Below are 13,168 nucleotides of genomic sequence, written 5' to 3'. Positions count from 1 at the left end.
AGTCACGTGGTATACACGATGTTGCCAGTGGCAGCTGGAACGATGGAGGGGCGTGTATACCTTAGAGAGAGTGGCGTAAATGAGTTGGCTGTAGTTTTTCATAATAACAGAGTAAGTTCATGCTATTTAAGATTAAGTTTTGGGTTCATATTAATTTTTAGATGACAATTCTCAAGGGTGCTCAGAGGTTATATTATGTATCCATTGCATAATAGCCAACAAGCAAAGGAACATTCCGTAGCTAATCAAAGCCAAAAGTTTTTGAACGCTTTCGAGCTAAATTAATTTAAAGGCATATCCTATTTAAAACATTTGTAAAATTATCCAATGTGATTTGCCATTTGCATTAGTTTCGAAGCTTTTTTTGAAGGTGAAAGCTGTGTATTGCCCACACGCTTTGACGACTTGAAGGTTTAAATGTACGGCGCACCAACTCTTGAGCTAAAACACGAGCGCGATGTTTAACAGGAAGCAAGTCCACATTTATACTAATTGATGGCAGATTTTGGCCTGATTTATTTGCTGCCTTGTTTACCATAAGCTGCTTCAGCATAAAGCTACGTCATAAAACAAAAAATAATGTACATCAATTTTGTTAGTATACATCATATGGAGAAATAAGGTTATTTACATTACATAAGCATATTTTACAAACAACATTTTAGACTTTTCGTTGCATAATGCACAAAATTCTACGAGAGAGTACTTTATTAAGTAAGTATGCTTTAAAGATTACGCTTGAAGATATTTGAAGGATATGCTTTCAAATCTGGAGGACGCGTTGAAAATTTTGGCTTCTTGGTGGTATGGTACCTCACCACTAAAAATAGACTATTTTGTCTCAATATGCATGTTCATTTTAGTACGTGTATCATGATAATGGATAGATGATGCCAGATTACTTCCTCTACAATCGTGATTTCATGACTGACTTCGAATGTTGACGTGCTAATTTTTACTTAATCCAGGCCGGCCTTTTCTTAGTGAAAATATTTCAGTTTAAAACTAACTATAATCATTATATAAATAAAATGGTCCATTGATGCGTACTTTTGACATTTTTGTTTTAAAACTCCAGTTTTTAGGCATTTAATTGCCCAGGGATGTTATTAAATAATGCAACTAGATCTTAATTTTTAATTTCTCTGTTTCCTCTGGGCTGATTCAAAGTAATATAATTTGAACTTATACAGAAATACCTTATTATGAAAATAGGGTTCTATTGGGTCCCCTTGGTTGTGAAAGGTCTTCGCAGTTGTTGACATTTTCTTTTGAAAGCAAGCCATTAACTGTGTTTGGCCGGATAATACCAACATAGGATGCCTCAAGTTATTGATTGAAAATATCCAAAATATAAGGTTTTAAGTGTTTACAAAATAAAAATTTTGCTTAAAATACACATTGAATTACTCTTGTTGTTCACATTATTGATCCGGTTATCAATGTGGTCTTCCCAGTGTAGTTAAGAATCAATCCAGTTTGACAGCAAATTTTCAATAATTCTATTGTTTCATAGTGCAAGTATCCATGGTAAAATGACAATGTACTCCTACATTTTAAATGAATGCGTTTTCAACACATTTAAAAATAATTTATTAGATCTAAGGCAAGGCGTAAAGCACTCCATTGTTTCTCAGATATTAATTGGTATATTTTGTTCCCTATAATTGTTAAATTTTTGGTTGTAAGAAAACTAGTCCAGTTTTTTGGATGCATCAATCATACTTGAAAATTGCCTTGAATTTTGTCAATTGTGATTTTTATTGCCTCACAAATGACCTTGATGTAGCCTAAATTTTTTGGGAGGCATTTAATGTCTAACTTTATTTATTGTTACTGACTTAATATTCACAAAATATACTTAATAGAGAATTATAATATAAAAATTAAAAAAATATATTCCGATGCATGAACATTGCAAATTGTTTTCTGGCGCAGGCCTAAATATTGTAAAGGCTGCTTTATCCTCCATAAAACCTCATTTCAAATAATTCCTTGAGAAAATTTCAGAAGAATGCTGCAGATTTTCTTAAATTTAGAAATTTCAATTTGAACACTCCGGCTACATTAGTTTACATTACCGTGTAACCATGCTTAATTAGCAGTTCTCATAACGCATAACTTGCAAAATGAGCTAAATAAATTTTGACTTGCTAACAATCATCATTCTGCATTATGGATGATGAGGAGAATGGGAGTCCCGGATTGTACATTTGCTGTATCAGTCTTGTTTAGCATTCATTCCAGGGTATCTTAGTGTTGCTTGTGAATACATTTTTCCAAAATTGTGCTCAAAGATATTTATGGTTTTTTTGTGAAAAATTACATTTCTCTTGCCAAAACAACCCAAAAGAAAAATCAACAAGATAATAGGCTTGTGAAAATAAAGATGACCTTAAAAATATGAAATATAAAATCATTGAAAGGTGTGAGCGTAGCTTAACTAAAACACAAATGCAATCAGTCTACAACTGCACTATCATAAAGAACAAGGATGAGATAAATAATTTATCTCATCAACAGATTAATAAATAAATTCATCAATATGCAGATTCTGCCAACCGGCATCTCTCTTTTACTCCTGCGTATGGACCTGGAGATAATTTTAAAATTTAAGAAGCTCCATAAGAAAGCGCTCTTCAAGCATTCCTCAGAGGTGGCTGAAGGGACTGATTTCACTCTCAGAGAATTTTGGAAACTTCACTTCCACATCATTAGCTGCATCAAGGTTAATCGAAAGGCATGGAAAGGGATCACTAAGGGAACCGTTGGTTTTGCTTTGAAGAAATTTTGGTGAGGGGGTGTTGTTGTATGTGACAGTGAGTGGTGTGAGACAAGTAAAGTGGAACCTGTAGTCTAGGAAATTGTGGATGTGGCCAAGACTTTGGGACTGGAGGTGGATAGCAATGATATCTATAAGCTTGTGGACGAGCGCAGCTAAAATCTGACCACCGAATAGCATATGGAATCACATTGTGAATCACAGATAGAAGTTGAGTAGACAGAGGAGGAGATGACAGTAAAGCAACAATCTACCAGTGCGATAAGAGAAATTCTGAAAGATTGGAAATCTGTTGCATCTTACATTGAGAAGTATCACCTTAATAAGTTAGTGGCCATGGAGGCTACAGATATACTCAATGATAATGCTGTTTCAAATTTTCATGAAATTTTTAAGTGTTGGCAAAAAGTAAATACCTCTACACAGCTTTCTAGAAAAAAAGAATTATTTATGTCTTTGAATTAAAAAAATGTATTGCATAAGATTTTTTAGTATTTTGTTTTTATATAAAGCTTTATTGTATTTTACATTAATTTATATGGGAAAAATTGTTTTGCCTAATCAGTGTTTCTAGTTGCGTATAATATTCTGGAACAATTTATCCTGGTTATGGTAGGTTCCACTGTCATATACTTTTTCTATTTTACAGTTGAGCTATGTTGGGCAGGATTGCCAGAGGATCCCACCAATGTTGCACATGCTCTATGGACCACAAGTTTACTGTCTTGATCTCAGCTTTAATGCCCTTGAATCCTTATGGGGTTTGGCAGAATTCCCAAATTTGGAAGAACTTGTACTTGACAATAACCTACTGAATGATTCTATACATTTTCCAAGACTCAATAAACTACATACACTGTCACTTAATAAAAATAAGGTATGTAAAAAATATTAATGTGGAGTTATTTCTTTCATGTACGCATTTATAGAGGAAGATAATGAAGGTAATTTTTGGAATAAAGCCAAAAGATTACATTGAAAAAGCTTTGCTTGCACATTCATGGTTGTGGAGAAAAAGATTCCGTGTCCATTAGCATCTGACTGCATTACTCATGGAAACTAATAAGAGGAGAATTAGTAGGCCGAATTTAATTAAACAGTAGTTACCCAATGTTCCAACCATTCATGATAAAATTGGATTACCTTGCCAATTTCTAATTCCAAAACATTTATGTGATATTATTTCACTGTTAATATTATTTACTGCTTGGTCATTATTTAACTATTTATTTAGGAAATTGTTACAAGTTTGGCAGTTTGCCAGGTGGTGACGTACATTCTGTTAACATTTGTGCATAAAATTTCACATGCATGCAATTTTCATTTAAAAAATTTACGGCTTTTTAAAAAAATATATTTATGTGCTTGGGAAGGGATCGAATATTTCTGCAGGTAGACTTCCAGCCAATCGTCGTTTTGTTGAGAAATGCAAATTTTAAAAATATTTGTTTTTTGCACCCATCATTTCACCTTGTATTTGATCATTTCTCTCAAAAAAGTTGGGATTTCCAAAATCCTTCCTTAATTCTACCCATGCTTTTTTTCCTTTAATTATATAGATAATTCCACTGAGTCTGCTTCTGTTTCACCTAAGTTTTTAAAGATTCCCAGCTGAGTTTTTTTAACATTGCTGTTACACTTTCCATCCTCCTGTGCTTTCCCAAAGCTTATCTGGCAGCCTTTCTCTGTATATTCTCCAGTTTTGCAATGAGACATTTTTCATTTGGTTCCTATGCCTGTGATGCTCTAAAATCAGTCTTACAAGTATTTTATAATCCTTTTCCTTAGTTGCTCTATTGTTCTCTTGGAGGGTTCTCATCACCCAATGTAACATTTTGAAAGCTTTCTTGGCAATTAAGTACACATTGCCCCCCAATTTAAATCCATGGTTAAATAAATGCCTATGTATTTACAGCTATCACATTTAAAGATGACATTTTCTGGAAATTTGTGATATCTTTTGGTTACCTTAACCTTGTGCTTTAATGGTATGGATTTACATTTACCAGCATTAATATACATGCTGTAATTTATTATCCAACATGCCAATTTATTTTCATCACTTTGCAGAACTTCATGACTTCTTACAATGAAGCACATGTTTATAAGTCCTAGAGGTCGCAGGTTTCATTCCCACCTAGGTGGTTTTCCTCCGGCTAGGGCTTGGGTGTATGCTATTGTCAAATTGTTAAATCATTGTTCAAATTCCGATGTAAAGGTCCAAGTGCTGTTTTTAAACAAATGCAAAATACATAAATAAATAAAACTTGTCATTGCTTCTTTGAACACGCATGTTTGTAGTGATTCATTTTCTTTACAATTGACTAACCCTTTGACAATCGCCTACAGTACTAGTAAAGTTTTATAAATTCTTCTAAAATATCATTCAATGAAGAAAAATAGAGCTTTCAAAAAATAAACTGGGATTTTGTGTCAGAAATAAAAAGAATAAATCCACTTTTTGATTTTCGCAAAAAGATGCTGAGAATATGTGATATTATAAAGTCCATTATGTAACTCCACCTGCCAATTTAATTCACCTAACATGTTGATCTGTAGGTAAAATAGCATCCTGATTTTCCTGGCCAAATGCGAAAGGTTCAATAAGAATTTTTTAAAAGTTATTTATGTTGGAACTTGTTCTTTTGAAATCTATTTTTTCAGTCCTGTGAATTTTAAAATAGTGAAGTTTTATTATATGATTCCAGACTATCAAACACAGTGTTACCATAAGATGTTATACATTATTGGATATCTGTCAAAAGACCACCCATTCAATTTTCCAGTCACCATTTTGTGAGATAGGGACAAATATGGATTTGGAATTTCTTCTAGATTTAATTCAGTTGAATTAAATGAAATGAGTTGAAAATCATTTTTACAATTACAAGCCCATGTTATTAGCTGTAATTATATGTACTTGTACATTTACTTTGTCCTAAGGGTTAATGAAAAGTAAATGTTTTACAATTAACATTTTTTTTTCTCAGATCACCAACCTAGATCTTCTTCTCACTAAGGCATCCAACCATTTTCCTAAACTTACCTATTTGAGTATACTGGGAAACGTTGCTTGCCCTAATCAATTATCAGACAGTGAAAAAGATGAAGAAGATTATAGACGCTACAGGTAAGTTAATTTCCTCCATCGTGGTTATAAAAAACCCTAACTACTACTACTACCATGGTTAAAAAATTATGTCAACAACCATGTTTTTGTTGATAATAGAAACACAGAAATTCCCCAATTACTATTTATTCGTGATCATGGTTTCGCCACTGTGTGGCATCATCACACAGTGGTGAGACCATGTTTGGCAATAAATATTAATTGTGGGATTGCTATGTTTTTATTGTCTGTTGAATGGAGAAATTCTGCGGAGTTACTGCAAAAACAATGTCGTTAACCATGCTTTTTGGTGGTCAAGTTATAGATATAAAACCATCGTGTAATGATAATATTTAGAAATAGGAGTGAAGACAAATGGATGATACTGCAATACACATCCCAATTTTGGTTCTGTAACTATTAAGTGTCAATTTTGATGCAATTACTCAATAAAATTATGATTTTTGAACGTTGGATGATATCATGCTCACAGAAGTTTTGTATATTATGTGGCATAAGTGTGCCAGGGTGGTCACAGATCATTGAAGAAATGGAAAAATCTTTTGAGTAGAAAGTTTGAAAAACCTTGAAGTAAATGCATGAAAGCCCTGAAAATAAATAATTGTTTCTTTTCCACTGATTGTGTTGAATATCAAAATCTGCTGCTGAAGACATCCTGCTAACCACATGTAATATGTCTTTTTTTGTTCTTGGTCGATCTGCAAACTGTGATGGCCAGTCATGTGCTATAGGCAGTGTAAAAATCAAAAATAGCTTACATTTTATAGAGCCCCATCTTTTTTGTCTCGCCATACTCACTGTATGTCCATGTAGTGTCCTATAAAACATTTTTTCATTTTTTTTGCTTATTCAGTAACAGTTGTATTGCAGCAGTGGGTAATATTTCAAAGGTGAAGTTACCAAAAAAGGATCCACTCTTTGTTGAAAAAGCTTAGCATTCTTCCAAAATATGTCATTGAGATTTGTATCCTTACTCAGTAAAATATTTTTGGACACACTAAATACTGTATCTTCAGCATAATCAATTTGGAAACATGGAGGCAAATGTAACTTCATGTGGGTGATTTTTAAAGGAAATAAAAAATGTAGAATATGGAGATTTTGAAAGAGAGTCGAGTGATAAATATGTACCCAAAATATCAAAATTTTGGGAAAGTTAAAAAATTCATTTGTGTACAATTATTACTTGTCTATGTTTATGAAATCTTTCATTTACATGCTTAGTATTAGAAATCACCTTTGGTAATATTAAAATTTGTTATGGCTGATTTGTTCGTGCAGTTTTTATTACCTATTATCAGTTGCGTCCTTTGGTATCTTAGGTGAGGGAGGTATAAACAATTTATTAAGTGATGGCTGAGCTTGTCATTGCCATAACAGCTTACTAAACTGTTTAATGACATTTTCATTGAAGATATTGGGGGCTCTAGAATCAATTTTGATCCACCTGTTAGTAAATTCTTCTAATTCGCCATGGTGCTGCAAGATTTTCAGATCAGATCAAGATCACATATCAATTGAGGTTTTTTTGTTGCTGCCTTCCGACTCTCGAGTGTTTCTGAAATTTACCCTCTTACATTTCGGCAACCCCTTTCCCAGTACTAGTATTTTCTTCATTTCTAACAGTGCCTTAGGTAATGGTTTTGTTTTAAATCCTTAAACCATTCTTTACTAGCTTTAACCCATTTCTTATGTCTTTCCAATGGATAATTGAAGGTGTGCTCTGTGCAAGTTCTGTGAATAGCTTGAGCTTTTAAACATTTCATGTTTTGTTATACTCTATCTCTTGCCAATACAAATATGTAGTGTATTCATCATTCATTAAATATTTAAAAAGTAACAACTACCCTTACTCGAGAGGACATTTAGTAAAGAACATGAATGTATGATAAAGTGTGGGAGTTCAACAGCAATGCTTGAAGTGTGCTTTGGCTAATGCGTGTGATTAGTATGGCATCATGCTCATTTGAATACATTATACTTCATTTTTGTTTGCAGTAAGGAGTCTGTGATATGCTGCGTCAGAAAAACTTGGTTCGTATCTAGAAAAGTTCATTTCTTGAATTAAATCAAGCGACCTCTGCAATTGCAGTTTTAATATTTTGATGCCATTTGAAATTTCCGAGATGCTTGCCATAACTCTCCTTTGCAACAGAAATTATTTTATCAAAATGAAGATACATGTTTGTTCAGGTAACAACCATTGTGTTGTTAATAACAAACAAATTAGCGTTTCTTTGATATTCTTCATTTTTTCTCTAATTTTTATAGGTATTATGTTCTTCACCATCTTCCTGGGCTGCAATTTCTTGATTCTTCACGTGTTTCTCTTGAAGAACGCTTGGAGGCCGAGAGAAGGGGACATTTCATGAAGGTGGTTCGACCTAATAAAAAGGTAATTTTAGTACTTGATATTAACTTTTTCATGCTTATAAGACACGTTTAGCAAGACGCAAGTTTCACATCACCAGATTTTAGATTTTCCTATTATAATTTCTGGAGTGAATTTTCGATGATGGGTTCAGTGGAAGAAATATAGGAATATCTCAAATAAGGGATAAGGTCAGTAGTGAATGAAATAATAGGAATGGGAAACATAAGAAGGTTTGGGAAACAATGGATTACAGAGAGAATGATTAGGGAGATGGATGGTAGAAGGAACTTAAAGAACATGAAGACAGAATAAGGGGGAAGAAAGTACAACAAATTGAACAATAAACTGAGGTGAGGTATTAGTAGGGCAAAAGACACATGGGGGAAAGAGCAGTGCTAGGACATTGAGAGTTTACAAAGGAAGGGTAAAATGGGTGCTCTAGGCAGGAAGGTAAAGAGATTATAATATTCAACGTCTTTTTTAGGTTAAGTTAAGAAATGTTGCTGTGTTCATTCTTTGTCCATACAAGACCTACCTTGTTAGCAGTGGACTACCAGATAATAATAATATAAAGCAACTTTGAAAAATGAAGGCAGAATTTTGCTTTAAATTCATTTCATCTACAGCAAAGCTAATCTTAACATGCTGATGTTAGTATAATTTTATTATTTTCTCTTTGAATTTCGTAGTTTTAAATCTAGGGTATCCTTTTAGAAAAGAAGTCTGTTACTTTTCGCAGAAGAAAAAGTTTTGCGATCTTTGACTTTACTTAATGACTAAGGGAAGTTTAAGATGAATGCATATACTTCACAAAATTCCATACGAAGTATCTCTGGTCAAAGTATGGTATGCTCAGTCAATGCCTTTGACCTTTGATTGCCTTTGAGCCTGAGCATCAAAATGGATAAAAATAGAATGGTAATAAATACATATGTTAGAGGCCTCCTTATACATATCATAAAATAGCCTGCTGAACATCAGCTGCTAAGCTTAGCAATCTTTTCTGTCCGTGGGAAGGCATTTTAATTTTAAAACATATCTGACTGGCTCTTATGAAATAAAATATAATGCTAGAGATAATGATTTACCTATTGTCTTTTAAGCATTAATATTAGTGTTCAAGTGAGAGAATTCATCTCCTCTTGGAATTGTTGTAATTATATGAGAACCTTATTGTAATGAGGGGAGGCCATAAAACTGATATTTTTAGCATAGTAAAAGTGTTATTTTGGATTTTAATTTAAACCCACTTGCAATAACTAGTACCGTATTTTCCCATTGATAATGTGTGCATTGTCTATACAAAAATGTTCAGCTGATGGAAAAAATGACCATGTGCTTTATGTAATGAAAATTGGAAAAAAATGAAACATTTACGTACCTATGTACACAATAAGAAGAGTCTCATAAAAATAAATTAGTCTGGAAGCTTGCCTTTCTAATTGCATTCTATTTTATACATATGCACATATTTATACAGATGCGCGGCATCTTCAAGATAACTATGAAGCCCTGGGCATGCAGTATCTGTACAAAGTCATGATAACTACAAAATTCTGGGTGCGCATTATACATAAGGTGTGCGTTATCGATGGGAAATACGGTAATTTATTCTGAATCACAATGGTAAGCAAAATCAAGAGTAACTCTTCAGTCGGATTCTACTGAAATTATCGAGATATACTTTTGTCAGCACTTTTATTCTGAAATATTATTAGTTATTTTAGAGCTGTACATTTTTTGTAAGAACCATCAGCTCTGTAGAAGTATTTTCACGTGAAACTTCAAAATATTATTTCTTGTTTAACTTCCAAAATTAACTTTCATTTTAATGGATTTGCATTTTGATCGTGTAGCTTATTCATTTTTGGATGAGTTTTTCATATTTTCTAAATTTAATAATTTGCAACTGAAATTTATAAAAACTGAGTTATTTTTTTCTATTAAAATTCTGTTGTCATTGAGAAACTTGTAGATTGAGTAATTCAGCCAAAGATGTCATTTCATGTCATCCCAATAACTTGGAATGGATTTCTTTTCTGTGGAGGCTAAATTAATCCTGGTAATAGTTTTATTGTGTTAACCAATTTGTCTGACGGAAATGAATTCACATTCAAATTTTTTATAATGAAATTGCTACTTTTTGTTCGGCAATTATATCATGCAATCTGTATTTTTGTTGTTCTGCAATGTGTGATTAATGGTTGAAAGTGCTCAAAAATTACCTCTGAAATTGACCTGAAACAAGTTCATTTAAAAAAAAAGTGAATGGTTTTTAAAGTTGTCAAAATCACTTCAGAGTGTCTAGTATAGCCAACATAACTTGAGTTAAGTGCTCAACTGTATAATCCACTAGTGTACATGATTAATGAAATACCCATGCATGTGTCATTGTTGTTTCAAAAATGTAATGCCTTCATAAAGAAATACAAACATTAAGAATTGTATCAAAATATTTGGGTATTAAGGCGTGACCCACCATTTTATCAGTAATGCACACATTAATTGGTGGCTTTAAATCATTTATTGATGATAAGTAATGCTTTGGAAATGCAAAGAAATGAGGCAGTTCCTTGGTTTTCAGGTTTTCCTTGGCTTTTGCCATTCTTACAAACTGTAAAAACATAGTTTTCAGGGTTTTGGTAGTTTAATCTTTTATGAAACTCATTTTCCTCTTCCATCCCGGGAAACTGAAGTTAGGCAAGCTGGTTTTAAATGGTTAGAAAGATGCACATAAATCATAACTTTGATGACAAATATTATATTATTTTATAAATTTATAGATGTCATCAGATGAAGAAGACCAAGCAGGTTTTACCCCATATACTCCACTGCCTTCATCAAGACGAGGTGCCGGAGAGCACAAAGGTAATAATGTTATTTTTAATTTTTGTTCAATGTTATTAAGGAAAAAATTCTTTTATTGACATTTAAATGCTCACTTGGTGTATATTTTTCAGGTGCCTATGGGAAATGCCGTTATCGCTATTCTGGAAAACATTCTGAAGGAAACAGATTTATTGCAAATAGTGACTTATAAAGTAAATGAATCATTGGCATCAGTATTTTATTAAAACTGTGAACAAAATGTACTTTTATATAGGCATTTACATAACATGAAGAATTATTCTTAGAGGAATCTATTTGATTTGTAATTGTGCGGCGTTGATTGTCCTAAAAACTACATTTTTATTGTTGTATATAAATATGCAAATCTCGTATTGTGATTTGATACTTTTATAATGAAATTTTAACTAATTTTTTAGAATTTATGTAAATAAATTTGCTAGTCCATTTTACAAATGCATTGTTGACCTTATTTGAGATTTATAATAATACATGCATAATATTTGAATGAACTTGCATTATAGCAAGGTGTTGCTTTCGCTGTTCTCTGAATTAATTCTTTTATATATATGTATATATATATAGATATATTTATATATAAAATTATCATTGATTTAAGAAAGCTAGCTCATGGAAGCTTTTATTCTATTTCTTGTGCTATCTGATATAATTATATGTCAAATGTACTGCCAATTGAAATTGGCCAAAGACCCTCTGGGAGCTTTTATGGGTTGTATCACAGTTCATGTATCATGTGTTGGCATATTTATTAATCCATACAGTGCACAATAATTGGATGAGCTTAATGATTAAAAGGAATGAATTAATAAATTTTGGTGTTATTTATTGATAAGAGACAATATTTTGTAGCCTAGCTACATGCATATTAATATGAGTGGTGTTAATACATTTAGTGGAAGTATACCTTTTGAATAGCATCTCTTTGAAAATTCAAGTAATGGCACTAGAAAATGTTATTTTTACTGGTACAGGTATATAGTACCATTAATGCTCCATATTACTAACTGGCTTTATATTATTATGAATCCTATATAGTTGGTATTTGCATATCTGGAATTTGCTTATGTATATAATTCTGTGAAACAAAGTTTCTGTTAATAAGCTGATGTTACTTTGGGTATTTCATTATTTTTTTTGTAATTCAATCTAAGCTTTTCTGTCAAAAAATATTTTGGTTTATGGTGGCTTCTGTTGTGATTGTAGAATTGATCACCCCTAATAAGATAATCGAAATATGGTTTTCTGCTAATCAAGGTCTAGAATATTTTATGATGAGTTCTTTCCGTGTTACATGTATTGGATTTTGACTAATTACTTGATGAATAATCAAAACTAATATATCGGGTTTCTGCCAGCTCTGATAATGCAACCTATGTTTTTCTATATATACTTGTGTTTTTATCACTTCTTGAGTCCAATTGTTTGCTCCATTCACACTGTCAAAACGTTAGAATTACTGCGAGTCAATTTTTCATGTGCAGCACCTTTTCTTCATAATAATGCATAAAAATCAGAAGTGGAGATATACACTCTTTTAACATCAGCAGTTGAAGCATTACATTATTTCCAAAATATCAATTAAGTCTGCCATTAATATCTCTCAAATTATTTGTCATGAATTTATAATTTGAAAAAGTCTCACTGATTACAATTTATATTCCAGATTAAGTACAATTATAACAGTCAAATGAGTCATGAAAATTTCATTATTATTAGCCTCTGTAATTACATTATAGTAAAAATGTGTACTTCCATACATGTAGTGCAAAGGCTTAGCCTCATTGTTACAGCAGTTCCTGATAGATTACTGAATTTAAATAATGTTGATCCTGGATGGAAGTCAGACCTCCATACCTTTATTATAGGGCTCTCGTCCCCTGTATACATGTGTCAGATTAGGAATGGCACTTGGGCTATGAGATAATCTTATATAAGGTAGCATTCTGACATTAACTACCACCTACCACCATGTAATAATAATGTAATAGTTATGACTTTTCTTCGTGCAAAAACT

General features: G+C 32.3%; 1 protein-coding gene across 1 annotated transcript; it reads left to right on the top strand.

Moving 5' to 3' along the window:
- The first annotated feature begins 15 nt into the window (after positions 1–15).
- LOC139700860 (leucine-rich melanocyte differentiation-associated protein-like) lies at positions 16–12,043 on the top strand. The gene is made up of 6 exons (XM_071599293.1): positions 16–111; positions 3,432–3,659; positions 5,773–5,912; positions 8,184–8,307; positions 11,070–11,154; positions 11,247–12,043. Exons 1-6 carry the CDS (start codon positions 19–21, stop codon positions 11,324–11,326), a joined length of 750 nt encoding a protein of 249 aa, XP_071455394.1. The 5' UTR covers positions 16–18; the 3' UTR covers positions 11,327–12,043.
- The last annotated feature ends 1,125 nt before the right edge of the window (positions 12,044–13,168 follow it).

This window comes from Hetaerina americana, unplaced genomic scaffold (assembly GCF_022747635.1).
Source record: "Hetaerina americana unplaced genomic scaffold, ioHetAmer1.1.p SCAF_11, whole genome shotgun sequence".
Taxonomy (NCBI): domain Eukaryota; kingdom Metazoa; phylum Arthropoda; class Insecta; order Odonata; family Calopterygidae; genus Hetaerina; species Hetaerina americana.
Note: the sequence above shows the minus strand (reverse complement) of the source record. Positions and strands in the feature narration are given on the sequence as shown.

Coding starts and splice junctions, on each gene's coding strand:
- LOC139700860 (XM_071599293.1), top strand. CDS start 19: ATGTTGCCAGTGGCAGCTGGAACGATGGAGGGGCGTGTATACCTTAGA. Junction 112..3,431: donor TAGTTTTTCATAATAACAGA/GTAAGTTCATGC, acceptor TCTATTTTACAG/TTGAGCTATGTTGGGCAGGA. Junction 5,913..8,183: donor GAAGATTATAGACGCTACAG/GTAAGTTAATTT, acceptor TAATTTTTATAG/GTATTATGTTCTTCACCATC.